Source organism: Sciurus carolinensis, chromosome 18 (assembly GCF_902686445.1).
Source record: "Sciurus carolinensis chromosome 18, mSciCar1.2, whole genome shotgun sequence".
Taxonomy (NCBI): Eukaryota; Metazoa; Chordata; class Mammalia; order Rodentia; family Sciuridae; genus Sciurus; species Sciurus carolinensis.
Window position 1 is genome coordinate 9968323 of NC_062230.1, and position 27940 is coordinate 9996262.

General features: G+C 45.1%; 1 protein-coding gene across 3 annotated transcripts in view; it reads right to left on the reverse strand.

Annotated features, from left to right (window-relative positions):
* Window positions 1-881: 881 nt before the first annotated feature.
* The window catches only part of Lmtk2 (lemur tyrosine kinase 2), an 88879-nt gene continuing 61820 nt past the window's right edge, over window positions 882-27940 (reverse strand). For all 3 annotated transcript variants that reach the window (XM_047533361.1, XM_047533360.1, XM_047533362.1), the window contains 7 exons: window positions 21926-22010; window positions 20527-20648; window positions 17340-17489; window positions 12559-15517; window positions 6046-6178; window positions 5568-5810; window positions 882-4607 (listed from right to left, as the gene is read on the reverse strand). In XM_047533361.1, coding sequence (XP_047389317.1) covers window positions 4579-4607; window positions 5568-5810; window positions 6046-6178; window positions 12559-15517; window positions 17340-17489; window positions 20527-20648; window positions 21926-22010 — 3721 coding nt within the window. In that variant the 3' untranslated portion in view covers window positions 882-4578. The remainder of the gene's footprint in view (window positions 4608-5567; window positions 5811-6045; window positions 6179-12558; window positions 15518-17339; window positions 17490-20526; window positions 20649-21925; window positions 22011-27940) is intronic.

Below are 27940 nucleotides of genomic sequence, written 5' to 3' on the forward strand. Positions count from 1 at the left end.
AAATTGCCCAGGCTAGCCTGGAACTTGCAATCCTCCTGCCACTAGTAGAGAATCTTTAAAAGGGTAGCAGTCACAATCCTTGAGCAAGGGCCAGGTTTCCCCAGCTCCCAGCATACCCCAATTTTTGCTGTGAACCCTGTACACCCAAGGGCTGGGGGACGCCTGCTCTGCTCCGCCTGCCTCAGCCCCGCTTGGGGTGGTTGCTGCCTTTGGTAGCTCCTGGTGCCTGTCCTGGTCAGCGGGGAGGAGCTGGCGATTTCTGGATCAGCATTTCCAGGGACCAGCGGCAGACAGGTTGGGCTCAAAACTGACTCTGCTACTCACCTGCTGTACTCCATCATCCCTTGCCTCAGCTTCCCCACCTGTTACAGGGATTTAAAGATGCTCAAAGCAGCACCTTGCTCAGGAGCTAAGACAAGCCCCAAAGCCACATGAACTGTCATGTGGCTGGCAGGCCTGAACCCCACTGGGTCATGCTGCCGAATCTTGGGCACCTCTGACATGGGACTCAGGTCTGCTTCATCCACACACTGAGGGTCTCACCTGTGACCTCAGGTGACCAGAGTCAGCCCTATGGGCCATGGTTAGGGCAGGAGGCTGTCACCTCCCTCTTGGCCACTTGCACCTTGGTAAGGGACCAGAGGGACACCCAACTCCATGCAGAAAGGCTGGTTTCAAGTGGAGGTTAGTTTGGTGGTGAGAGAGAGGATCTTGAAGGCTGAGCCGAGCAAGGACCTCAGAAATTAAAATGCTTCTGAGTTCTTCAGCAGGTGCAGAGCCTTCAAATGACAGGTAAGATGCTAAGGCAGCCCAGCCAGCACCAGGGCCCTGCTCTTGCATGATGGAAAAGCCACAGAATAAACGAAGCAACAGAGTTTATAAATATATAACTATATTTATTTTGAATATTAAATAGTTTTTAAATTACAAGCAATTTATTGAATCACACTATGCATCAATATACAGTAAAAATCTTACAATTTAAAAATGTACACAATTTAAACTGAAAGTTCATTAACTGTTATATTGCCGTGAACCTCTTCTGACTGTGAAGTACAAAGGCCTTGTAGGTATGATCACCCCAGGCCCTCATCTGTAGGTGAGTCCCACCACCCAGACCCAGCGAAGCCTGCATGGACTTCAACAAGTTAACAGTCCGTGTTCGAGCGTTCCAGCTGACCCGGATGGGTGTCAGTAATGCAATACTGTCAACACATCTTCAAGAACTTATTTATATGCTAAAGAGAGTTTTCTTTTTCAACAGCCAAGACTGGCGCCAACCCCATTGCTACTTAGGAATATTGTTTTTGAGATTTTCATCGGGAGTAACTGTATGCCCATTCTTATTTCAAGGCTACTCCTCATGAGCTCAATGCTCTGAAGCCCCCTATAACTGACATTTGTAGTATGACACTTGCTTTGCATCTGAATTTTTAGGTGACTGGCTGAGCAGAGGAAAACGAGGAGCTGCCTCCCTTCTGCCAGGCCCCTGGGACAGACATGCAAAAGGTCATTAGCTCTACAAATACCCTATGGGAAATATGAATAAAAGGAAGAGGTTTTTGGAAGGTGTTTTACGGCAGCAAGACATACAAAGACTTTTTTCTTAGATAAAACCATCTCTATAGAAACAGGCCTGAACATTTAAAAATAGAATGGATGATCTTTTTAAATTCAGCTTTCTTCTTTCACCCTTAAGATGAATGGCTTCTGACCCAGACATGGATCTGAGTCTCAGAAGGATCTGGGAGGACTTTCTCTACAGTTTTTTCTGCTTATGACAGGGACATTTGATAACAGGAATCAGCATCTAGCTAGGAGGGGAATGACAAGATTATTCGTATTACAAGATTTAAAATATACACACTCCACCAAAGTAAGATCTAAATCAAGTTGGACACATCCTGTATGGCTACCCAAAGGAGGGCCAGGAAGTGCCTCAGGTATTAGAAACCTCCCCACTTCGTCTAGAGAATGCCGATGATTTACTTCATTGCATAACTTATTAGAACAAGTACCGTTCATAAAACCCACTACTGGTAACCAACTTATTAGTTAAAAAAAAAAAAAAAAAAAAAAAAGAAAGAAAACAAAAAAAGAAAAAAAGAAGCCCAACAACAAACCCCCAACCCTGAATTGAACAACAAGGCGCATGCTTGACACTTCAAAAATGGATTGAAGTTTTAATCTATTGAATTAAATTTCTTTGTATTGCTTGAGATTTCAAAAAACCATGTTGACTCACAAGTTTATCAGAAATACAGTCTTCCCCTCCATGCAACACCACAGTAAGAGCCACCCCACCCCATCCCCAACTCAAGGTATAAAATGCTTTTGGCAATTAATTATGAGAGTGATACAGACCTAAAATAAATAAAAGTGGGAATTATGTTGTTAAAAAATCTTAATATAGTGAAAAAGGTACAGCCCCAAAATATCAGTAAATGTATCCTGGGCTAACTATGTAAGAAGGCTATATAGTCTATGGATCTGCTTGATTTTAGTCACTTAAGTCTGAACTCTTAAACCTATAATTTAAAAAAACGAATATAATCATATCTCTCTTAACTAAGACTGGTAGATAGAAGTAAAAAAAAATCAGAAAACTCAGGAAGTCGCCATGGCAAGAAATTCAGTTCTGACATTTTGGCAAAATCATCTTCAAAGCCCTGCTTCCAATGTCAAGACCCAGTGCTCTCGGCAGACCCGGAGAGCACTGTGTTCAGACTAAGTCGGGGGCAAGGGGACTCCATTCTGAATTTTCTTGCTTTGGAAAGTTTTATTGCTTAGTAGAAAAAATTTGTGGAGTGAATCAGAATTCATAATAAAGGTCATAATTTACCACATAAACTCTAGCCAACATCCACATTTGCAGTTTGCACGGGACTGGAGCCGGTTGATGTCACGCAACCCCGGCAGCAGTCTGGAGATTCATTCCAGTGTCTTGCTGGAGTCTGGAAAGCAGATCAGCACCCGAAAATATCTGGGGCGAAGGGCCAGTGTGAGGGGACTCAGCCCAGGAGGATCAGTGCTAGCTCAAATAGTGTTGCTACGTCGCACTAGCCACTGGAGACTTCCTGATGTCAAAGCAGAGCTCAAGGACAGCAGGATGAGGTCGGCTTTGAGTCAGGGAGGCCCGATTCCTGCCGGCTTGGGATGAAGCTGCACTGGACGCACTCAGTCCCTTTCAAATCAGAAAGAGAAGGGAAAGGCTGTGCAGATAAGCCCCTGGGCTATGTAGGCTGTGACAGTCACACAGGACAACCAGGAGGCCACATCAGCTGCTGAGGCTCTGCCGTGGTCCTGTCTTCTTCCTTGTAGCCGCGAGACGCGGTCTATCTCCTGGGTTACAAAGACACCCGCCATGACCTGGAGGCCCAGCTCCAGAGATTTCTCTCTTCCCAGTGCTATGGAACCAGGGTCTTGGGCATGCTGGGCAAATGCCCTACCACCCAGACCCCTGGAAATTTTTTAAGCGCTTGACTCAACCACACCTGAAGTAGACAAACAGAATTATTCACACGGCCCTCAGCATCCAGAGCCCTCTACAGGAACACACCGGGATGCCAGTGCCTCGGAGGAGGGACACACACAAGAACTACAGCAGTTAGGCCACTGGGGGACGGGGGAGTGGGGAGGAGGCCACACACAGCCTGCAGCTTGCCTGACCTGCCACACCAGAACCTGGCCCCAGGGACAGCAGCCTGCAGCTGAGTTCTGGGGTGCACCTCCTGTCAATCTTTACCAACAAAGGGTTGAAAAACAGTGGGGTCAGAGTGGGAGCATCCCACAGAGAGGCTGCAAGATCCTTCAGCTGCTCAGAGAAGCCTCATTTGCTACAGGGAAACCATCTAATAGAGAACAGACAAAATGTGTTTGATTCTATCAACAAAACAGAGCAGTATTTTTGGATTCATCAAAAATATTTCCTATAAGAACATAAAACACTAACATTCAGAATCAATATCATTTATGAAAGAGTACCATATGTACAGTTCCAACAATTCTGAAGACGGCATAACACTCAAAATATTTAAGCTTTACAAGTACCATGCAGAGCAAATAAACTATTAAAAAAAAATCAAACTAGTGAATAGCACCAGCTTGACCTGCCGTATTTTCCTTGAATAATTTACGATTCTGTACAATATTGGGACTCTTAGAACACTTATCCACAGTGCAATTACAGAGAGCAATTAGTGATTTCTTTAAAAACAATAAATATGGCTCACTTGTGACCATTCCCCTGGTGCACCCTCCACAGCACCTGTGCCCAGACCAGGAGGCACAGGTGTGGATATGGAAGAGGAGGCGGAAAACAGACACACACCCGGGTGCACACGGTTCCCCATACACATGGAGGCCGCGTGACCACCTTGCCAGGATGACCAGCCATGAGCACTTCAAGTGTGAGGGGGCCGCAGGTGAGTAGCTGTAGAGGGGCCAGCTGCCAGGCCCGGCGGCGGTCCAGCGACCCTTCACCTCTGAGTCCCTCTCCCAGCTCACAGCAGCAGCGGTGGATATGCTTGCTCAGGCTGACACGTGGAACACGGCTTGGCCAGAGTGCGTCGCAGCCAGCTAATCTTTTTCTCCATCTTCACTGCTGCCTATGTGGGAGAGGAAACAGCACAACAAAATGGGTTTTAAAAAGGATTGTCCCAGGAAGTGAGAGTCGGGGGAGTCTCTGACCAGTTTGGCAGGAAAAGGATATAGCCGTACCTGGCTGCCCCACACCTGCCTAAGCCAACCCGTCCTTCCTCAGAGCAGCACCTGCCGACTGCACACACAGCTGCTCAGCTCCCATGGCAGCTCCACTTCTGCACCCAGGGCACGAAAAAGCCAGCCCCAACCTGCACGTCTGCCCCAGAGACCATCAGGCGCAGCATTATCTAATCGGCACCAGCCAAACAGTGCAAACACGGATAACAACTCTTTATATTTCACATTTATTATTTGAGCTGTAAACTTCAAAGAAAAAAAAATGTACCTATTAACATTATCTTTCAATCTAGGTACGGGGAAAAAGAACCCAAATGTTCAGATATTGCACCTTCAAATGTGCCCCTGCCATGAATTCCCACCTGGTCCTCTATCACCGAGAGACCAAGACTTAAGACTTAATGGCAAAATCAACAACCCCAGGGAAGAGCCAGAGCACACCAGGTTCAATTTCAAAACCACAGGTCGAGTGTTCTTAGCATGCACCTTCTGAAAGGCTGGATCTCTGGGAAAACTAGAGACTGGGGGAGTGGGAGCAGCAGCAGAAGGGGAAAGGGGGCAGGAAAAGGCACCGGCTGGGAACTCGTAGAGTCCCGGAGCCAGGCAGCCTCCGGCTGGTTCCCACCTTTGGCTCAGGTCACCAGCCCAAGCAGTGGCAAACAGTAATGAGCCCTCAGAGTAACCCCGAGAACACTGTTAAGATGGTGAGAGTTTTACAACAAAAATGTATGATCCACTCAGCAAGTACCAAGGAAACAGCTGATCATGGCTTTGAGTCCAGGGAACACCCCAGGCTGAAACCTGCCCCACCTCCACCACCCACCCAGCACACAAGGGGCACATCTCACCTCCCTGCTCAATGTCCGAGTCAGTGAGATGCGTGAGAGAGAAGCTGGCGATGTTGGCAGGAGAGATGGAGAACCTGGAACAGGGAGACACGTGCGGCCAGCTCTGCTCTGTGCTCCGGGCTGGTGGTGGCGGAGAGAAGTACTTGGATGTTTGAAGAGAAGGCTTGGAACCGAGGAGGTTGCTCGTTGTCTTCGACATGAAAGGATCTGCAGAGAAGTCATCGTCCCATTCGAAGCCTCCACCTGAAAATAAACAAACCCCCGATTATCACTCTGTGATAAGGAGAGAGGGAGCACTCAAAGGCACAGCTGTACTTGGCTGTCCAGACACAGCTCAGCTAGCACCTGGCGGGCCGCTCCCCATGTGTCACAAGGCTGAGAAGATCACTTGAAGCAACAAACTATGTTCTCCCAAACGATCCCATTCTTTGAAGCTGTTTTTTGGGTTCTTTTAAAGTCAGCCAGGGAAGGGAAATACCTTCTTCATCCGTGGGGCTTTCAGAATGCATGCACCTGCTCAGGTAGGGGGAGCCAGGAGACGGTGCTGGGCTGTCTGGCCCGGGGCCATGTGCTTCTCCTCCACAGTGTCCCAGCTCTTTGGTTGGGGTCTCCTGAAAAGCCAAACAGAAATCCCTGTCAGCCTGCCTTCAGGAGCAAGCACCCAGTGTGGCTGCAGCCAGGCTGGCAGGTGCATCAGATCGACTAACTCTGAAGTGAGCATCTCAGAGCAAGAGCGGCTTCAGGCCTGGGCAGGGTGGGACAGGCCCACCGTTGCCCTTCGCTCTGAATACAGCTGACACCTGGGTAGGATGTGTGAAGCCACTCCCTGGCCGCCGAGAAGTCACCCAGCAGGCAGATGGGGAAGAACCCCAGAATTTAAGTGCCACCAAACCACATTTCCTCCGGCTATCCCCTCCTGGACTCAACCCTGCCTGACAAGCAGTGGGCACTAGTGAACATGGGGCTGCAGGAGAGGCCTTGGTCCTGTTCCAGCGAGGAAAGGGGCTTCTGATACAGAGAGAGGCTTGGCAGCAGAAGTTTCGGGTAGCTTTCTTCTTTTTTCCCTGTTTGTCACCCAGCCCCATGCAATCCTGGGATGAAGGTGCCTACGATTCTGAGGGGGAGAGACTTCCTCTGCACTGACCAACAGCAATCCCCCAAAAGCAAGTGGGTCCCCTGCCGAGTGCCTGCTGCCTCTACTGCATGGCCAGACACAGGCCCAGCCAGGCACCCTCGAGCAAGCATGAAGCACAGAGGGGACCAAAGTCCAACCTTCTAGCTGGGGACCAAACAGGGGAGGCCCAAAGAAGTGAACAGCACAGGGCCATCACAGAGGGAGGAACTCAGAAAAGCAACCCTAGAAAGTGGGTGAGGAGCCCCCGGGCCCACCTGAGCTGACTCTAAATAACCACGAAAGCTCTGAAAACTGAACTTCAGGAACTGCAACCAAGTCCCAGCCCAGCCCATGGACAGCATCCACAGGTACAGGTGAAGTACACAGCAAAGCCTTCAAAAGGGGAACTAACACTGAAACCACAACCCACAGAAGGCTGGCTGGAACACGTGACCTGGTCCCAGCTGGGTGACAGCCTGCTCAGACAAAAATACCACCATTCTCCATGGGATCTAAGACAAAGAGTGCACGTCATGAGAGAATAAAATCCAGAATTGCTTAGCATCCAAAAAAACAGGAAAAACTCAATTCACAGGGCAAGTGATGATTGGCAGATGCCAATGCCAAGAGGACATAGGTATCAGAATTATCTGAAAAAAAAAATTTAAAAAGTGCTGAGGCTTGGGGTACAGCTCAGTGGTAGAGCATGTGGGAGGCCCTAGGTTGGATCCCTAGGGCCACAAAAAAATAAAAATAAAAAAAAAAAGGAAGGGGGAGATACGTTAATGAATGGAAATACCGAAAGTTTTAGCAAAAGAATAGATAAGAAAAACAAAATGCCAACTTCAGAGTAGAAAGCTACAAATGGACTTTTAAAACTCATTAGTTGACAAAGAAACAGTCAATTTGGAGATAGAGCATTAGAAATAATCTAATCTAGCCAAAAGCAAGGGGGAAAAAACTAGAAACAAAAGCAGAGGTCTGAGATCTGGGGGATGATCCCAAAGCCCAACACTGCGGTCCCAGGAGGAGAGGAGAGGAGACAGAGTATGGTATGGAAAAGGTACTGGAAGGGACTGGGCCCAGTGGCTACCCCTGTAATCCCAGCAACGAGGCAGGGTGAGGCAGCAGGATGGAAAGCTCAAGGCCAGCCTAGGCAACCTGGCCAGATCCTCTGTCAAAATAAGAAAGAAAAAGGACTGAGGGTACAGCTCAGTAGCAGAATGTCCCTGGGCTCAATCCCCAGTACCGGGGGCGGGGGGGGGGGGGGGGGGGAGTACTGAAAGGGATAAAGGCTGAAAACTTCTCAAATTTGGTGAAAGACATAAAACTACAGATTCAAGAAGCTATGTAAATCTGAATGGGATTAACACAAAGAATTCCATGCCCAGAGGCATCACAAGCTGCTAAAAGCTAAAGACAAAGAAAATATCTGAAAGCTGCCAGAGAGAAAAGACACATATTTATAGGGGCATAATGATCTGAGTGACCACAAACTTCTCATGAGCAATTACGAGGGCCAGAGAAAGTGATGCTGCATGTGTGTGTGTGCATGTGTGTGTGTGTGTGAGAGAGAGAGAGTGTGTATGTGTGTGTGTGAGTGTGAGAGAGTGTGTGTGTGTGTGAGTGTGAGAGAGAGAGAGAGAGTGTGTGTGTGTGTGTGAGTGTGAGAAAGAGTATGTGTGTGTGTGTTTGCCTAGGACATGTTAGGCGAGCACTCTACACTGAGCTACATCCCAGCTGGAAGTGATAAAATTTTTTGAATGTGGTAAGAAAAGAACTGTCAACATGGAACGCTACATTCAGAGAAAATATCCTTCAGGCCTGAGTGTGAGGAGGAGGAAAAGGAAGACAATCTGTTGCCAGCAGACTTGGGAGTGAGCGAGAGGGGGAAGGGAGTGGGGAAAAGACAAGAGAAAAGGCAAACAAACTTCTCCAACTGGAAGGGAAATGACACCAGATGGAAACCCAGAGCCATCAGTAATGAATAAAGAACAACAGAAGTAACTATCTGGGTAAATATAAAACTATTTGTCTCCTCCAGAATTTCTAAAATATGTCTGATGATTGACAGTAAAACGGCACACTTTGTGACAGGTTTTGGGGGTACGTATGTAACATACAAGACAATGTCAGGACAGGGAGGGAGGGGGCGACCTGGGCAGTGGCTAGAGTCTTGCAATCCATGTGCAAGTGATGAGAACCTGATTCTTAGACTGTGAAAAGGTAAGTATGTATACTGAAACCCTCAACCACCAAAACTATAACACACACACACAGTAAAAGACACAATAAATGAAACATAATACTAACAATGTTCTATTACTCAAAAGAAAGAGGAAGAATCAGAAGAACAAAATGGGATACCTGAATCCAAGCTTATTAATAATTTTATTAAGCTGTGTGTGGTGGCTAATATCTGTAATCCCAGCGGTTTGGGAGGCTGAGACAGGAAGATCACAAGTTTGAGACCAGCCTCAGCAACTTAGCAAGACCCCATGCAACTCAGTGAGGTCTTGTCTCAAAAAAATAAAAAGGGTTGGGATGTGGCTCAGTGGTAAAGCATCCCTGGGTTCAATGCCTGGTACCACAAAAAAAAAAAAAAAAAAAAAAAAAAAAAAAAAAGCCTAAATTAAATACTCTACAAAAGAAGGATTTTTAAATAGGTTTTATTTTTTTTTTTGAGGTACTGGGGATTGGACCTAGGTGTGCTTCACCACTGAGCTATCCCCAGACCCTCCCACTCCATGCCTGTCTTTTTTGACAGGACCTTGCTAAGTTGCCCAGGCTGGCCTTGAACTTGGGATCCTCCTGCCTCAGTCTCAAGTCACTGGGATTATAGGTGTGTGCCCCCCACCTTTCCCATGGGGATGGAAGGGGTGGAGAAGGTTGATCAATGGGCACTAAGAGAGGAGTACTAGTGTGCTGTCCTACAGTAGGGTGACCACAGATGATGAAAATGCACTGTGTATTTCTTGAAGCTAGAAAAAAAAAATCTTAATGTTTTTTGGCCATAAAGAAATGATAAACGTTTGAGGATGCAGATATGTTAACCCCGATTTAAACAACACCCGATATGTATGTGTGTCGCAACATCACGTCACCCCAAAAATATGTCCAATTGTTTTTATGTACCAGTTAAAAATACAAAAATTAAAAAGCAACCAATTATATACTATCTATATTAAATTCATGATATATTTAACATTAAAGATAGATTAAAAGCATAAGGAAGGGCTGGGGATATACAGCTCAGTTGGTAGAGAGCTTGCTTCACATGCACAAGGGCCTGGGTTCAATCCCCAGCACCACAAAAAAAAATAAATAAATACACTTTTTAAAAAAGCATAAGGAAGAAAAAGATACACTACACAAACAGTAATCGAAAGAAAGTTAGAGCAGTTATATGAATATTAAAGGGGCTGGTGATGTAACCCAGTGTAAAGCACTTGTCTAGTATGCCCAAGGCCCCAGGTTCAGTCTCCAGCACCACACAAAAAAATAAATAAATAAAATAAAATAAAATAAAATAAAAAAGAAAAAGGAATAAAGGACATTAGGAAAGGAGTAAAATGTCAGCTGACAAAGACATGATCACCCTAGACATACATGAACCAGCCAGAGGTGGCTCGGGTAGAGCACCTGCCTGCCTGCCTAATGCGCATGAACCTACCACAGCTGCAAAACTTCAGTGAGGCGCACACCTGTAACCTCAGATAGGAGGAGGCTGAGGCAGGAGGATCTTGAGTTCAAAGCTAGTCTTAGCAAAAGCGAGGAGCTAAGCAACTCAGTGAGACCCTGTCTCTAACTAAAGTACAAAATACGGCTGGGAATGTGGCTCAGTGCCCCAAGTCACATCCCCGGTAGCCCACACGAAAAAACAAAACAAAACAAAACTAAACAAAAAACACCTCAGCAAAACTGACAGCAGTGAAGAGAGAGCTGCAGAAATCCACGATTATAGCGGCAGCTTCAACACCTCTCTGAAGAGTAGTAACTTAGAAAATCAGCAACTGAACAAGACCATCAACAAACGAAACCTGACATTTACAGAACAGTAATCCACCATAAAAAGCAAAACACCCGCACTCAGGTGCACATGGAACACTGACCCAGGTAGGCCACATCCTGGCTCTCAAATCAACCCTAAAAGGTGTAAAAACGGAAACCACTCTAACCACTGTGGGGCCAAACTAGAAATCATCAACCCAAAGGCACAAGAAAATGTGTAACCCTTGGAAATTAAACAACATTACAAATAATCCATGGATCAAAGAGGACAGCCTAAGGAAAACCAGAAAATCACCTGAGCTGAATGAAAATGAAAACACATTCTAAGAACAGTGGGCTGTGGCTAAGGTGGCACACAGAGGGAAATTACAGCACTAAATGCTAATGCTGGAAAACTTGGAAAAACATCAAGTTTTTACCTTAAGAAGCTGGGGAGGGGGGAGCAAAACACATTCAAAGTAAGCAGGAGGAAGGAAATAATAAAGATAAGGCAGCAATCGATGAAACTGAAAGGAGAAAAACAAAAAAGAAAAAACCCACGAAATCCAAAGCAATTCTTGGGAAAGATCCCCTCTGCATAATTTCTTCCAGAAACCACAGGAGTTTGAGGAAACACTCGCCAACTCATTCTATGAGGCCAGCATGACTCTGACACCAAGACCAAGACAGTGGCAAAAAACAGACAAAAACCCAAACCAAGGAACCAAAACACCTGGGTGGGCCCAAGAACGTTTATTTCTCAAAAGCTGCAGTGCGTTCTGTGTTCACCTGCCTCCTTTTTGCTCTTGGTAGAAGAGCACCTTCTCTTCCTAGGCTGGCTGACAAGGGGTCTCAGGTGTGGGGTGGTGGGGAACAGCTGGGGAAGCAGCAGAGCAGGCAGCCTCCTGGACACCCACGTTCAGACCCAGCCCAGGAAGCTACTCTTCTTCCTTTCAACACCCACCTCCTGCTGAGGTGCCTCTGAAAGCAAATTGTATTCAAATGGGAGATGTATCCTGATTTTTTGGGAAACCCCTTAGGAACAAAGGTGAACAGAGCGCAAAGAACAACAGAGCACAGAGCAACAGAAAGGAAGACTCAGAGGCAGGAGGTGGAACCGCTGTGGGTCCAAGAGGGAAGGTGCTTCACAGAGGCCAAACTGCTAAGGGCTCTGCTCCAAGAACTAAGCAAAAAGGGAGCAAGCACCATGAAGGACGCCAAGGACCCACACCTTCTGGAACATGAGGGGGCCCATTCCCACGACTGAGCTTCACTTATAATCCAGCTGATTACAAAAGCAAATTCAAGGACTACAAAGACCAGTAAACAAAGAACATTAAAAAACAATACTCCAGTTAAAAGTTGTTCCATTTTTTCCAGGAGCCTGTCTGTGCCCACTGAACAGCACATATTAAGCCTCCTGCTCCATAGGGGAAAAACAGGACGGGTCCAGGGGATGGGGCAGACGGGCCACAGACCATCCTGATGCCAGCACATCACGCTCCCAGACACACTGCAGGGACTGCTGCTGGCTGGCGCATCTCCAGAGTTGTGTGCCAGCGACTGTTCTAGGCCTGCACCCAAGTGCCGGGTGTTATTGCCAATTGTCAGATTCTAAAAATTTGGTCTGTAAAGGGTAACTGAGAGACCCAGGAAGAGCATCCAGGTCCGCTTCCCTTAATTTAATATGAATTCCCTGGGCAAACTGGGCATACCTCTGACTATTCTTGGAACTGGAACAAACCCCAAATGACTGTGAGTAATCGCAATCTGTTGCCTTGAAATGGTAATTACAAAAGACCACAATCTACACTCAACTTCGTAACATGTTCTGGAATTCTCTAATACAGATACAGGCATATAAAACAACTTAGAGGCAACAGATACCTGGTCAAACAGGTAGACTGTGACATCATCAAAAAAAGTCACTGCCTTCTTCTCCTTCTTCCAGTCATCAGGCAGCTGATCAATGGCCTCGGCTGCTGAGGGTTTCAACAAACTCCGCAGGTGCCTGCTGTCGTCGTCGTTGCTGAGGATCACAGGCACAGGGTGTTCGACGTCATCCTCTGACTCGGAGCTGAGGCTGTGGAGGTTGAAGGCCCTCAGATCCTCGTCGGAGTCATCGCTGTTCTCATCCTCCTCATCTGCGTCCATCCCGTCCTCGGAAAGGTCAAGCATCCCAGACACGGCCAGCTTGCCCAAGTATTTCCCTTCAATGTCGGGCTCCTTCAGCTTGGGGCCCTCGGAGTGGCTGGACAAGGATTTATCCACTGAAGAATTCGCATATGCAAGGAGTTCATTAGTGTTGGTTCCCGTGGAGGTGATGGTGCAGGGGCGATCTTCTTGTGTCTCGAAGTCATCACTGCTAAGTTCTGAATTCAATAAACTCAAGGGGCTCCTGGCCTCATCTTCCATGGGATGTGTCTGTCTGGAAATCTCGGCCTGCACTGACTCCAACATTTCTTGTACTTCCAGATGACTGGAATTCTGCATATCAGATGGACAACTTCGATCTGGTTCAATCTCGTGGGTTTCCAGGCAGCTATCTTTGGCACCAGGGCTTTGCTCTGGGGTGACTGGCTCGGGCAGGGACTGGCCCTTTACTAATGCCAAGGCTGAAGCGGAGGTTCCGGGGACCTCTTCAGACTTTTTATCCGGCTCTGAGTCATTATCTGAGAAGTATGCAGAGTCTCGATATGAACTCTGGGAGCCAGGTGCAAAAGTCTGTGAGGTGCCTTCTGCCCCTCGGTGGCCATCACCTGCATCTGAGATAACGATGACCGGGTTGGGAGGCAGACTGCTATGACTGCCATCACCCGCTGCAGCTGAGTCTGAGTCTGAGGTACCCTCAGGGGCAGGGTGCAGAGTCCACTCAGGAGACTCCAGGTTCTCTGTTTCATAGCCACTATCTGCTGGCTTGTCAGGGGGCAGGAGTTTCTGAGGGGTGTGGGAGCCTAAGGATTCCAGTAATGCTTCATGGACATCCACTGAGTCCAGGGAGTCTGGGGTCTCCACTGACTGCTCTGAGGTTGGGATGGGTGTTGACAAGCTGTCTTCTAAAAGGCTATCTTGACTGGTGGAGTCTGATGAAAAGGCAGACACCAAACCTGCATCTTTTGTGTCAACTTTATAACTGAGCTGATTTAAAGTCTCCACAGTTTCCAAGTTTTTCTCCAGCAAACTGCCTTCGTGATCGTCTTCCGAAAGCAATTGATTTTGTAAGTTCTGTCTCAATTCTGGAAGACTGTTCCCTGTACTCCCCCGACTAGCAAGAACATCGTCTATGAGAATGGAGTCCCCTTTGGTTAATATCAAGGCCTCCTGGCTTTGGTGCAACGAGTCCCAGGGCCCACTGTCCACACTGTGGGTTCTGGTGTTGGTGGAGGGAATCTCAACCACAGCAGGTGTAGAGTCCGGATTCAGGTCCTGGAAGAGAAGGTCCTCAGGGATGCTGACATCCAAACCTGCAGGCTTGGTCCCTTCCTGCTCCAGAAGTGACCCTGGGGGGCCATCAGGAAGCATTTCTTCGGCTGTGAGGGAGGTAGGAGGTACCTGCACTTCTGGGGAAGACTGCAACGAGGTGTTCCAAGTGTCGCCCTTTAGTGTGACTCCTGCCTCTCTACCCTTTGTGCCCAGATTCTCCTGAGACAGAGGGAAGCCTGGTGTCTTTTCAGTAAACTTAAGTTCAGTGTCTACAGAGTTTCTAGGAGATGTTTCTAAAACAGTGTCAGTAAAACTGGCATTCTTAAGTTCTGTTTGAAGATCACTTATAAATTCCTTGCTAGACAATGAGCCTCTTAGTAAGTTTTTCTCTTGAAGAAATAAAAAGTTTTCTGTCAATTCTTGAACATTCAAAGGATCAAAGTGATCTTGGCGCAAAAGATTTTCTGATAAACAAAGAGGATCATGGTCAAAAAGCTTACAGGGCTTTTCTTTGTCTGAGTGGCAAGCTATTCCTGACTCGCTGGGGTCATCCAAACTAGAACCTAAAGTGGTTGGCTTAAAGTCAGTTTGAACTCCATTTAGTTCCATTAAGTCGAATATTTTTTGGTGACTGGGCAAATCTTCTGTTTTGTCAAGATCATTAAATATATTGTTGAAAGGGCTCTCAGGGCCACTGGTAACATGTAAATCCTCAGCTAAGCCAGAATCCTTTGGGTCTGTATTGCTCTGAAAGAAATCTTCATCTGTACTGGATTCCTCAAATTCCAGGTTCCTGAGGGCAGGAAACTGGGATGCCTCTGCTCCAACCCTTTCTGGATTATCCATTTCGGTTGTGAGCAGTGCAGGTGGGTAATCAAGCTCCAAGTTTCTACCGCTTTTCTCTTCTAACTGGATGTAATAGTCACTTCCAACTGAAAGGTTGTGAGCATCAAACACAGGAACCACTCCAGGGGCCCGGAGGGGAACCTCCTGGCCACTGTCATCCTGTTTTCCGGGCCCAGGATCTGAAAGGGAACTCTCAAACACTTCAACTGGAAAGAAGATGCTTGAGTAGGATAAAGCCTCATCAGGGTGGCCCCGGCCGCGCTCATCAAAATGATCATGCTTGGCGGCCTCCCAGACGTACTCAAAGCTCAGCCCCTGGCTTGTTTCGGTCACTGTGAGAACCTCCTCCATTTCACGACCAAGCCGATCCCTGGTAAAATGGTCGAGGATCGGAAAGGCGGCGTTGCTTGAAGTGTCTCTGCTATTGGTGTTTGGTTTGAGAGCGTTCCACTGTTGTTCAAAGTCAACTTCTGCCTCCCGCTGGCTCTGCATGCGCAGGTAAGTCAACAGTCTGTGGACATCTTCAGCTGCTGGTCTCTTGTCTGGTGACAGCCAGCAGAACTGTAGGACTTCATACCTGAGTGGCATAGCAGAGATCATGAATGGCAGGATGATAAATTGTCTTAAGAACACACTTTATAAGGACCCTAAAGCCAATTTAACACCCCAAACATTTCTACACTTTAAATCACTGCCAAGCACATTAAGGAATTTAGTTCATGGTGAGATCAAGACTCAAGAGGAAATGAAGAAATATAACATCTGATCCACTCAATTTTTGGTTTTGGGACACTCCATGGTAACCAACTATAATTCGTGTTCCAGTCATTTGTTCTTCTAGTGTTTCTACAATGACTGAGCCACTGAATTTAGAAACTGTTCTTCCATGCCCTCCCCACACCCTTTTCTTTTTTGTTTGGTATTGGGGATTGAACCCAGAGTTGCTTTAACCACTGAGCTAGATCCTCAGTCTTATTTTTTTTTTTTTTTTCGTAATTTTTATGAGATGGGAATCTTGTGAAGTTGTGGCTGGCCTCAAACTTGGAATCCTCGTGGGTCAGCCTCCCATGCTGCTGGGATTACAGGTGTGCACCACCAGGTCTGGCCCATGCTCTCCTCTTAACACAACTGTTAAGTAGGGAATGTATCTATCTTACACTTTTACTCATTTTATTTTGTGAGAATTCACAGACAAATGCTGTTGTAACTAATCTCTATTTCCTGGATAACAAGTTTCTGTGGCCCAGGGCTTCCTGTGATCATGAAAAGAGATGAAGGTAGAGACAGCAACCAGGAGCAAGGTCTTCAAAGGGTTGTCTGAGTACGGCTGACATCTTAAACTGTAGTCATAAGCAGAAGGGGAGACAGACAACCTCACAGGACTGGGTTTATGGAGTAAAGGTCAAGATGTTCTCAATGAAACAGCTCTAGAACTTGGGGAGCTGAGCAGCGCCTAAACACAGGGAAGCCAAGCTTCTGAGGCACTGCCAGCTGGTCTGAAGGAAGGTGAACCTGATCCTAATTGGAAACTGAGCAGAACAGATCCAAAGTTTCTCATATAAAGTAATTTTGTAGGGCTGGGGATGTAGCTCAGTGACAGAGTAGTTGCCTAGCAAGTGTGAGGCCATGGGTTCCATCCCACATACACATACACAAATGATTAAAAGTAAATTCATATTTAAGATGTCAATATACATTACACAAATCAGTCTCCACTGCCAATCTGAACACTCTCTTTTTCATGTTATCCATGTTTTCTCCCATGTCAGTCATCACTTATCTTCCATTGAGCTACATGCCCGGGCCTCTTTATTTTACTGATAAGACAAGGTTTGGTTTAGTTGCCAAGGTTACAGGCATGTGCCACTGTGCCATAAATGGCTTCATTTTAAAATAATTCCACAATGGAAAGTTCCCTTACTGTTGGCTTCTTTATTTAGTTCAGGTAATTTTTTTTTAATTTCATGTAAAATTTAAGTTCCTGCTTGTTTTAAACATTTTTTGAAATATTAAAATTTTAAGAAAGAGCAAGGTGTGGTGGGGTGTGCCTATAATCCCAGCAGCTCAGGAGGCTGAGGCAGGAGGATTGTGAATTCAAAGCCAGCTTCAGCAACTCAGTGAGGCCCTAAGCAACTCAGTAAGAAATAAAAAATAATAAAGGCTAGGGATGTGTCTCAGTGGTTAAGCACCATGGATTCAATTCCTGGTAAAAAAAAAAATTTTTTTTTTTTTTTTTTTTAAGAAAGCTGTTTACTGTAAAATTAGTCATGGGTAATGTACAAATGAGTGTTTTTCTTAACACCTACTGCTTAAAAATAGGAAACATATGAACTAGCATCCATGGAATCACAATTCCCTTGCCTTCCGAAGATAACAAAGAAAAACATGAAGTTACCCACCATCTATCAGAATAAGGCTGCTCCAGCTGGGGCTTCGGGAGCTTCATCTCTCTCTCTCTAATGACTTGATTGAGGACATCCAGGTTGGAAAGGTTTGCATATGGCTGGGCAGCGTTATCAAAAAGTTCCCAAAGGGTCACACCCAGCGACCTGTGGGAAGAACATGCCTTTCTCTCATTAGATGTCAAAAATTTAACACCCATATATTTATTTGAATAGACAGCAGTTTCGAGAACGAGGTATGTACTGAAGAGACTAATAATAATATAATTAACATGATAAAACTCCCAAACTAATAATCTGCATCGAAATTAATAGCAAAAAGAGGCACTGCCATTAAATGAGGAGAACAAGACTGCCTTCTCACATTTAGCCATTTCTACTCTAGAAGTATTGACCAAGGCAAAAAATATGAAGGCAGTATGAGGTAATAACAACTGTCAACTTAAGTAATTAGTTGAAAGACCATTAGAATGTTTTAAGAGTTCAACAAAATGACTGAAGACTAAATAAATACCTGAATTCTGGGGTAGGAAAAAAATTCCATATTCACAACAGTTGTAAACACCAGAAAATATTACCCCGTTCCTACCCCCACACCTCCCGTAACTAGGGATAGAACCCAGGGCTTCATACATGCTAGGGAAGTGCTCTATCATTGAGCTACATCCACAGTCCTTTATTTTATGTTGAGACACAGTTTCATTAAGTTGCCCAGGCTGACCTTGAACTTGTGATCCTCCTGCCTCAAACTTCCACAAACTTCCATGCCCTCAGTAACTAGAATTACAGGTATGTGCCACCACGCATGGCTCAGAAAACACTAAAGAAATCTTGACATGAGTGAAAATTCTCTTCCCCTTTAGACCCACATCTTTTGTTTTTGGTTAATCCTCATTATCCTGAGTCTAAGGGACCTATCTGGTACAGGAGCCTCAGGGCTGTGCAGGTCAGATGAAGTGCTTTCCTTTCCACTACTTGCAGGAGTCTTCTACCTACTGCCAGGTTCCCAAACATGCTGTCATTTGTGTCATCCGGGAAGCTTTAAACGTGGACAGAGTTATTTAGGATTCAGGTGTGGCCTAGGAGACTGGATTTTTAAAAAGCTCCCTAGTGTGGGCTGGGGAGATAGCTCAGTTGGTAAAGTGCCTGCCTCGCAAGCACAAGACCCTACGTTCAATCCCCAGCACCGAGAAAACAAAGCAAAACAAAACAAAAAACCTCCCTAGTGATTCTGACTTCTACCAGATTGGGATATTGGTGGACTAGTGACTCTGATCACCACCTACCAGAATGTTTCTTTGACTTACAAACTGCACTGAGGAAATAGTTTATTTGATGTTGTACAATAAACTTTAAATTTTATTACACTTTTTTTTTTTACAAGTTAGTGAAAAAAATCAGCATATTGAGTATCTTAGTTGAGAGATCATCTCCATCAATGAAAATAAAAGGACCTGAAGCTCCTGATCCAAGCCAGAAGGTAAGAAGTACTTTCTCTTCTTTGGCACAGATGTTAGGAGTAGATGACTGTTTTTTTGTATGAAAGAAATTTAGGACTCTGTCAGTGACTTTAGAGAGTTTATAATTTAACTGAGGAAAATAAGAAATTCATGTGAAATACTAAAATCAAATAGGCATTGTATGATTAGTGGCAAAATTAGTTTATTACCACCAAGCCTGGTTTGACCTTGGCCAAATTCTGTCTACCTGTCTCGATTTCCCCAGATTTCTAACTTACCTCCCTTCCCCTCTCCTTTTAAAAAGGTCCATTCCAAACCAAACCCCTTTTAGGTCACAACCACCCCACATTTGTCAGAGGCATAATGCACAGCTTCCCAGCTTCTTAGTACCAGCAAACTGCATTTTTCTAGGAAGAAAAAAGCCCTGTAGTTTTTCCCCCCTCCCCACCAAATTCTGCATGAAGTCCCTCTTGCTCATCCTGGCACAAGCAGGGAGACTGCACCAGCACGGCCATCAGCGACTGCTCCAACTGTCAGGAACAAGGGCCGGCCCTGTCTCAGGGAATGCTGGCTATGTAAATCAGGTGAATCATCCTGCTAAGTGCAGCAAAAACCTGGATGAAGCAAAAAAAGCATCTTTTTAAAGGCATCACAGATGCAAAGAATATAAAATCTAGATCTTAGAGAACTAAGGAGAACAGAAGAGCATCTTTGCCTTGGGGCATCTACTGAGTATCTAGGCTTCAGTTTGCATTTTTGAGGCCTAAGGGACGGGCTGTGGTGAACAGGACAAAGCCCTGGGCCTGTCCAGGGTAAGGGGTCTTAAAGAGTGACTTCCTCATGGCAGGAATAACCCTGTCTCTAAAAGGCAAGCTGCCAAGGCAATGAGATAGGGGGAGGGAGGGAGAGGAAGAGAATAAATGTGTGTATGTAAGGGGCTGGAGCTAAGAGTAACCACAGAGCTCACCTTTACTGGATTTGCAGCCTAAATTCACATCATCTGTGTATTCCAAAAAATGGAAATATGGAAAGCCCTGGCTGGCAGTGCCCCAGAACACCCACATGCCCAGCCGAAGCAAATACAGGCCCTCTATAGAGGAATATGCCTCATTCTAGATCTCTAAGGATCAGCACCATAAAAAGCCCCAGAGGAAACAAGGCATCACCAAGAATCAGGAGCCCATCTGGGCATGGTGGTGCACTCCTGTAATCCCAGTGACTCGGGAGGCTGAGGCAGGAGGATCGCCAAGTCAAAGCCAGCTTTAGCAACTTAGTGAGACCCTAAGTAACTTAGCAAGACCCTGTCTCAAAAAATAAGGGCTTGCAGTGTAGCTCAATGGTAATGCCCCTAGATGCAATCCTCAGTACTGCAAAAATAAATGACAATCACAGTATTACCCAACGGTCCAACCCCTTTAGATTTTCACAACAAATATTCATTCATCATCTACTATATCAGGCCCTGTGGTAGGACACAGAATATAAAACAGACTTGGTTCCTGCTTTCATGGAGGAAAATGGGTAGGAGAGGCAGTACTGGGAAAGCTAATTACATTGTTAGAACTGTGATAATTGCTACGGTGTCACCGAGTTGCCTTTCCACACCATCAGGCACTCTTTGTTTCCTCCATCTTAAAGTAAATACTGTCACATTTAAAGAGAAGGAAGTGGGTCCTTGTTAAAAAAAAAAAAAAAAAAGCGTAAGCAGTAAAACAGACACGTACCAGATATTACTATACTTAGTTTGCTCTGCAGTTAGCAGTCTATCTTGAAAGCTGGTTACTAATTCTGGAGCAGTCCATCGCAGAGGGAAAATTTTTTTATCATCTGTCTCAATATAATCCTCCTGTGTAGTTAGAAAGCATACGGAGTTTTCAAAAGAATTATACCTGTCATGAGCTCAATGATTTAATTCCAGGACATTCTCAGAAAAATTCATACTCAGCTCCAAAACATTATCAGAACAAAAGTGGGCAAGAAGAAAGACGTTCTGGGTGGAGGGAAGGGGTGAGGAGTTTCTCTGAAGCCTGCTGGGCTTCCTGAGCTGGTCTCTGAGCCATGAACGCTCACTTCGTCACCCTTCCTGGAAAAGGAAGGTACGCAGTGTCTGCTGCAGCGACACAGAGCCTGAGCAGAGCTCTTTTCCACACAGGCTGGGCCTTATGCACTCAGGGGGGGTGTGCCGTTAATGAGTAAGAGCCCGGGCCTGAAAGCCTGACAGATGGTTGTAGGTCCTCATTCCGTCAGTTACCAGTGATGTGGTTCTCAAAAAGCAGCAATGAGAAGCCTTTTTCCTTCTCTGTAAAATGGGGATCACACAAACCTACCTACCAACCTTTGGAATGGGGATTAAATGGTAATGCTCACAACTACTTCACAGTGTGTGGTATATGGCAAGTACTCAAGACACTAGAGTCACTACAAAATGGTAGACAAATAACCTACTTATATTTGCATAACTCATTCTGAAAAGATCACCCCTTCTTTCCACAAATAAACCCCATAAGACTGTATAGATATTATCCTCCTATTGCTGCTTAGAAAGTAAAGGTCAACTGGCACAGGTGAGGTCTCCTGACAGAACAGAGTTGGGACAACTTCATTTGGTTGGGCTACACACACAACACACAAACACACACACACACACACACGTGCACACACACATTAGATGAAGCTCTTAGCTACCTTTTTGGTAGGGATGTTTTTGGCAGAGTATAAAAATCAAACCCAAGTTACTGAATTTGAGCCAAAATTTTACTGATCATGGAGAAGCATCTATTTGACATGTACGTTTTGTTACATAAGTAATAATTGTTGCTTACAAGTTCATTCTAAAATTCATTTACGTACCATCAGACTATATATCAATTACAATGAGCACAACTCTTTTTAAACAGAGTATTTGGAAAGTTGTCACAAGACTTTGGGCACAGACAGTGCTGCAGACAAACCACACACTGGTAGCAATATTCCCATTATGAGAAGCAGAACACACCCCACTCCAGAGACGCACTTGTGACCAAGACTCTCACCCTCTCTTCCAAGAGCTGAGTGGTGTTTGTGACGAGACTTCATGCTGAAGCTAAATGAGACTAAGGAGCCAGCAGTTAACACAGGGCTTACCTTGTATCTGCTAAATCCTATTCCGTAATCTCCCACCTTCACGTTTAAGTCAGAGGTTAGAAAGCAATTCCGCAGGGCTAAGTCACTGTAGAGAGAGCACAGTGGACACAAAAACAAGAGAATCAACAATCAGGATAACGTGGCTCGAAACTGTCATGGACAAAAGGCTTTCAATAGAAACCAGAGTAGTGTGCAAATCTGACTTAACTACCAGGTTTTAAGTCTTTTTCAGAGAGAAAGGGCTATATACCATAGTTCTAATCACTTAATGGAGGTCACATGTGGCAAATAACTATGACTGGTAAGGCTAAACACTGATCGCATCTATACCATGTTCTGCACTGAAACCACATTTATGGCTTATTCTCTAGTGTTTTAAGTGTGACCAAAAGAGAATTCTAAAATAGCTGAATTTCTTGGAAAAAAATTTTTTTTACATCTGTATTGAGTCTAGTAAGAGTCTACTCATTTATAAATATTAATAGTTACCACTTCAAGCAGCCAGAAGTAATCCACATTATTAAAAATATTTCATTTCCCCCCTCCTTTTTTCAAAGATATGCAAGCATTTTATATGGGGCCCTTTCAAATCACTCTCATCTATTCTGAACTCTACCTCTCTACAGGGAGGTAAAGAACATATTTTCAAGACCTATTAAAATAATTCATTTACATAATTTGTTTTCAGAATGAGCTAATTTTCAAAAGCACATACCTTGACAAGTAAAAATTAACTTTTTCTAAAGGAACTTCCCACAAAGATATCAGGTTAAATTTTCTGGAGTTTTGGTTTTTTAGAAAATATCCACATACATTCATACATACATATCTGTATATCTATAGGTACAGACATATGTATGTACAGGTAGGGGGGGAGGGAGGGAAGGAGGAGTAATGTGCCATTTGAGGGTAGAAAACTGAAAATGCAGACGTTAAGCTTTACCCATGGGACTAATAATTGCAACTGTGCGGCACTGTGGGTTGTGACAACAGAATGGAGGTTTAGCTAGCTGCTGAGCACCACTATCTAGCACCTTTAAGGTCTTTATATCCAGATCTCATTACACCTTCTCCACATTTCCAAGACCAGGGGTAAAATCTGGATAGCAGTATCCCAACAGAGGTGTGTGGGTGTCCTCTTCAGATGGGGACAGTTCAGAGCTTAGGGCCATCTCAGGGCCACAGGATGACTGTATCCCCCACCCCATTCTCCTGTCCCTCCAGACAAATGTTCAGTGTAGGTCTCAGATAACAACAAGTGTGAATAGTCAGTCACACATACAGAAGGCCTCTGGATTTGAATGCAGACTGACTGACATTCCAGGGCAAGGAGGAACACTTTTCTTCGCTGAAACCAGAGGCAATGGGAAGAAACAGGGGCCTGCCACATCCCGCCTCCACCCCAGCACTGCCCAAGCTGCCACAGCTCGGCACAGCAGGAGGAGCCCTGGATGTGCGACTGCACTGCTCCGGAACCCTGCGGTGCAGGATAAGACACGTGTGTGCGTGTGTGTGTGTGTGTGTGTGTGTGTGTGTGTGTAGTGGAGGCTCAATCTCCTCACAGGACTACAGTGATGCTGGAGATGGCTAACTCCCAAGATTGTCAAAGGGTAAAATAAGAATGAAGGTGGGTGTCTTGAAGCGCTGAAGTGCTATCCAGACTCAAGGTGGGAGATAATCTGGTAAATTAAAACTGGTAACAATCAATACTCCCTGAAGTTCAGCAACATGTGAAGGTACAGAAGAGAAAAACAGCAGGTAACCTGACGTCAATGGCTGCTCCTGTCAGGAAATACAAACACACAGCCAGCATATTATCCCTCAGGTTGAAAAACAGGTCTAGTGACGACTTCCGAAGTTCCAGCCCTGAAGAGCTCTCAGAAGGCTCTGACTGGTAACTCCATTTGGCAGCACTTGCACTGGTCCAGCTGACAATGACTGTGAGGGACTTAGGGCCCTGGAAAGGGAGCTGGAAGGTCCTGAGCGGGAGGCAGGAGGTTGCAGGACACAAGGTTTCCAGCCATTCACATGGAAGCACAGCCACTTGTTTTAACTCTTGCAACTACAGACCCACCTTGGGAGAAATTTTCCAGTGTAAAAGGCTCAAGGAGGCAGGAGCTATTTCCAAAACAACCCGGGCCCACATGTGTGACCCAGAGTAACTGGAATTCCTCAGAAAGGGAGCAACAATAGGAAGTCGAATGCCTGAGAGTTACTGGATACTCAGAAGCTTAGCATACAGTAACCAATTTAATCTTAACAGCACTTCCAGGTGAAGAGGGTAAAAAAAACAAATTTGTTGAAAAATAATCTCGAGAGGACCAAGCAAGAAGGCTTACAGCGGTGAGGCTGAAGAGCGGCATTCCGACCACTGCAGCCGGGTGCCCTCTGCTCCCCACGCCTTCTGCCCCCAGCAGCCACAGAGCTCAGGCTGAAGAGCCTCTGTGAACTGCTCTAAGTGGCACGCAGAGATGCCAGGAGGAGACTAAATTGAGAGGATTCTGGGGGATGCAAGGGAGGCCTTCTCGGAGCTGTGGCTCTTCCGCCATGCTTAAGAGGTCAGTCCCTGCCAGCTGAGCATCTACTGCCAAGTCAGGCACCTGCTAGATGCTGGGTACCTGGAGTGTGAAATTCTGACCAGACTCTGAGGAAAATGCCTCAGGTTGTAGCGGGCCCGTCACTCCCAGTCAGGTTTTGAGGACTGGTGACAAAATGGGATAAGTCCTCCAATGCAGGTTTTCTCCAGGGTTGGCAGGTGCTGAGACAACGCTAGACATCCAGGTCTAAACAGGTCTCAACGGGCTCTGGCTTACTGGTCGCTATACACAACTGCAAAACTGACACAATACATAAGGAAGAAGTTTTCAGGTACTGGACAACAGCCCACCTAAGGTTCTGACCCAGAGAAGGGCAAGCTCCACACTCCCTCGCTCTGCTCAAGGCCACCTAGCACACCTAGGCCGAGATAGAGCCTAGGGAGCGAAGTCTCCTGGTGGTGGATACAGGAGTAGATCTGGAGGCTGAAAAGGAGAGGCTGCTCTGACAATGTCTAAAACCAAGAAGAACCTAAGCTGCTAGGTAGCCACCTTCCAGGACAAGGCTATTCACTTTCAGTGGGGTAGTTCTCACGCTGGAGTGTGTATCAGAATCACTTGAGAGCTCTGAGCTGGGTGTGGGGCACACACCTGTAATCCCAGCAACTCGGATGCTGAGGCAGGAGGACCCCAAATTAGAGGCTAGTCTCAGCAACTTAGTGAGACCCTCAGCAACATATGGAGACCCTGTCTCAAAATGAAAAATCAAAAGGACTGGGGATGTAGCTCAGTGGTAAAGCACCCTTGGGTTTAACCCCCAGTAGTTCCCCACCCACAAAAAAAACAATCGCTTGAAGGCTCCTTAAAACAAAAGGCAGTAGGCCGGGGGACAGGGGCAGAGAATGTGCAATGATTAGGGTTCAGGCTCTTATACCCAAGACCTGCACCACAACCACCCAGGTTTGCAAGGGAAGGGGTGAGATGCCAGACAAAGGCTCTTCCTTTCACTGAACAACTACATACAACCTTCCCAATTCAAGTCTAGACTAGAAGCTGCATCGGATCAGGGTCAAAGACAGTCAGCACGTTTTGTGTGTGCACATTTTAATCAGTGCTCAAACTGCTGGTTAAAAAGGCAGCTAGCACATTTACCACAGATCCCAGAATGGTGATTCTCCCAGGGGGCCCAGGCTCACCTAGGACAACGGAGCGTTGGGTATGACCCCAAGGCGAGCGGCTGGTCACTATCTGATGCTTGCCTCTGTTTTCCTTCAGTGTTGCATGCCCTGAGCCTGTGGCACGCTTCTCCTCCCAGAACACACCACAGCTCTGCCTCCCCGATCCTCTTATGCACACGCACGCGCACACACGTTCTGAACTACTGGGTGATGGAGATGCTAGGCTCTTTCTGCATCTTCCTGAAGTAGGATCCTTTTATTTACAAATGCCTTCCTCCATTCCTTCCATGTTCTTGTATTAACAAATTGGCATGTGCCATCTACATAATTTTTTATATAATATATACATACTTAAATATATAAATACACACACACACACACACACACACACACATATTTTTGTAGTAGGGATGTAATCCAGGGCACTGTACATCCCCAGCCTTTTCACTGAGTCAGGTTTTGCTAAGATGCTCAGGCTGGCAACTTGTAAAGCTCCTGTCTCAGTCTCACTGAGACATGTTCACAGGCAAGCATCACTTACCTGACTCTTTATAACCTTTCCCTACTTTTATACATAACACGCATGCAAACATACACAGATATACAGATGGGGATTAAGGAGTATTTGCCTTACAAAAACAATTTTATGCCTACTAATCTACATCTTCATATAACATGGAAATACCTAACAACCAGTCTAGCAATTCTGTCTTTCTTTACAATAGCAGTATAACATTCCACAATGCAGATGTTAAGTTATTCTAGTTCCTCCATAAACACTTGGTTTTTCTCTACTTTCTATGTGTCACCCTTTCAAATAATGCTGCAATAGTTATTTCTAACACATATTTTGAAGTTTTAGTGTTATCCCATTTTCTATGGGATTGAGTCTAGGCATGGAATTAAAGGCAATATGTATTTTTAATTATACAGATATTGCCACATTGCTTTTCAAAAAATGTAATAGCGTACACGTAACACAGGACAGCTGCCTCCCAGCACCAGATGCAGCCAGTCCTTTAACTGCTCAGTCTCAGGTAGAGCTAACCCTTGAGCTGCTATCTGCATTGCGATCATCTTCCCAACCTGTTGGCTTTGTTTATGGCTATCTGCTATTACACAAATTATTTCATTTTTATAGTCAACCACATGTACTTTCCATTTCCTAACTCCTGGGTTTCCTATCTTAATTCAGAAGGTCTCACTCGCACCTGTGTGATACATATAGTCTTCCAGAATTCTGTGGCACATTTAATTCTTTTAGCTGTATTTTCATATATGGGATAAAGAAGTCCAATTTCTCCCAATAACTGCTTGTGCCACCATTTAATAAATATGCTACCCTTTTTTACACAGATTGGAAATATCACTTTTGTTGTACGTTCACTTTCTTTTTTTCTTTTTCCTTTTTTCCGGTACCAGGAATTGAGCCCATGGGTGCTTAACCACTGAGCCATACCCTTGGCCTTTTTAATTTTTATTTTATTGATTTGAGACAGGGTCTTGCTAAGTTGCTTAGGGCCTCACTATGATGCTGAGGCTGGCTTTGAATTTGGAATCCCCCTGTCTCAGTCTCTCATGCTGCTGGGTCACTAGGCCCAACCATATATTCACTTTCTATATGTATCATGCACTATTAATATATTTCTCTGCCAAAACCATATTGATTTTTATTATAGTGGCCTATTGTATATTCTGATATATGGTAAGGCAGGCTCTCCCTTCTTCCCTCATGATTCTTTTTTTTTTTTTCCCATATTTTATGGCTCCTTAAGACACTTACACTTCTATAGGAAACTAATGATAATTTCAACCAAATTCCTCCTGCCAAAAATGAAAACCCTGTTAGGAATTTAACTGGAATTCTTTATGTTAACTGACTCTTTCTGTTGTCTTCCCATCTGCCCAGGTACTGTTTTATATAGTTCAATAAGATTTCACAGTCCGCTTCATTTAGTCCTGTGTCTTTCTCACATAATTTGTTCCCATAATTTATGTTTTTGGCATTACTATACATAGAATGATTTTTCTTCCACCCTTGTTTCTATGTATTTATACCTAGTACAGAGAATAACAGCTGGTAACTGGAAATCATTCAATAAAACTTAACTACTATTTCTAAACTGATTATTTTCTCACTTATGCTTGTATTCACTAGTACCTTCAAAGAAAGGTTGAAAACTAATGGAAATAGTATGCATCTCTCTCTGCTTTGTAATTTAGTTGCAAAGGCTTTATTTTGCCATTTAGAATATTTGCTTTTGAGTTTTTGTAAACAGTCCTTATGAAATGTCCTTACGCTA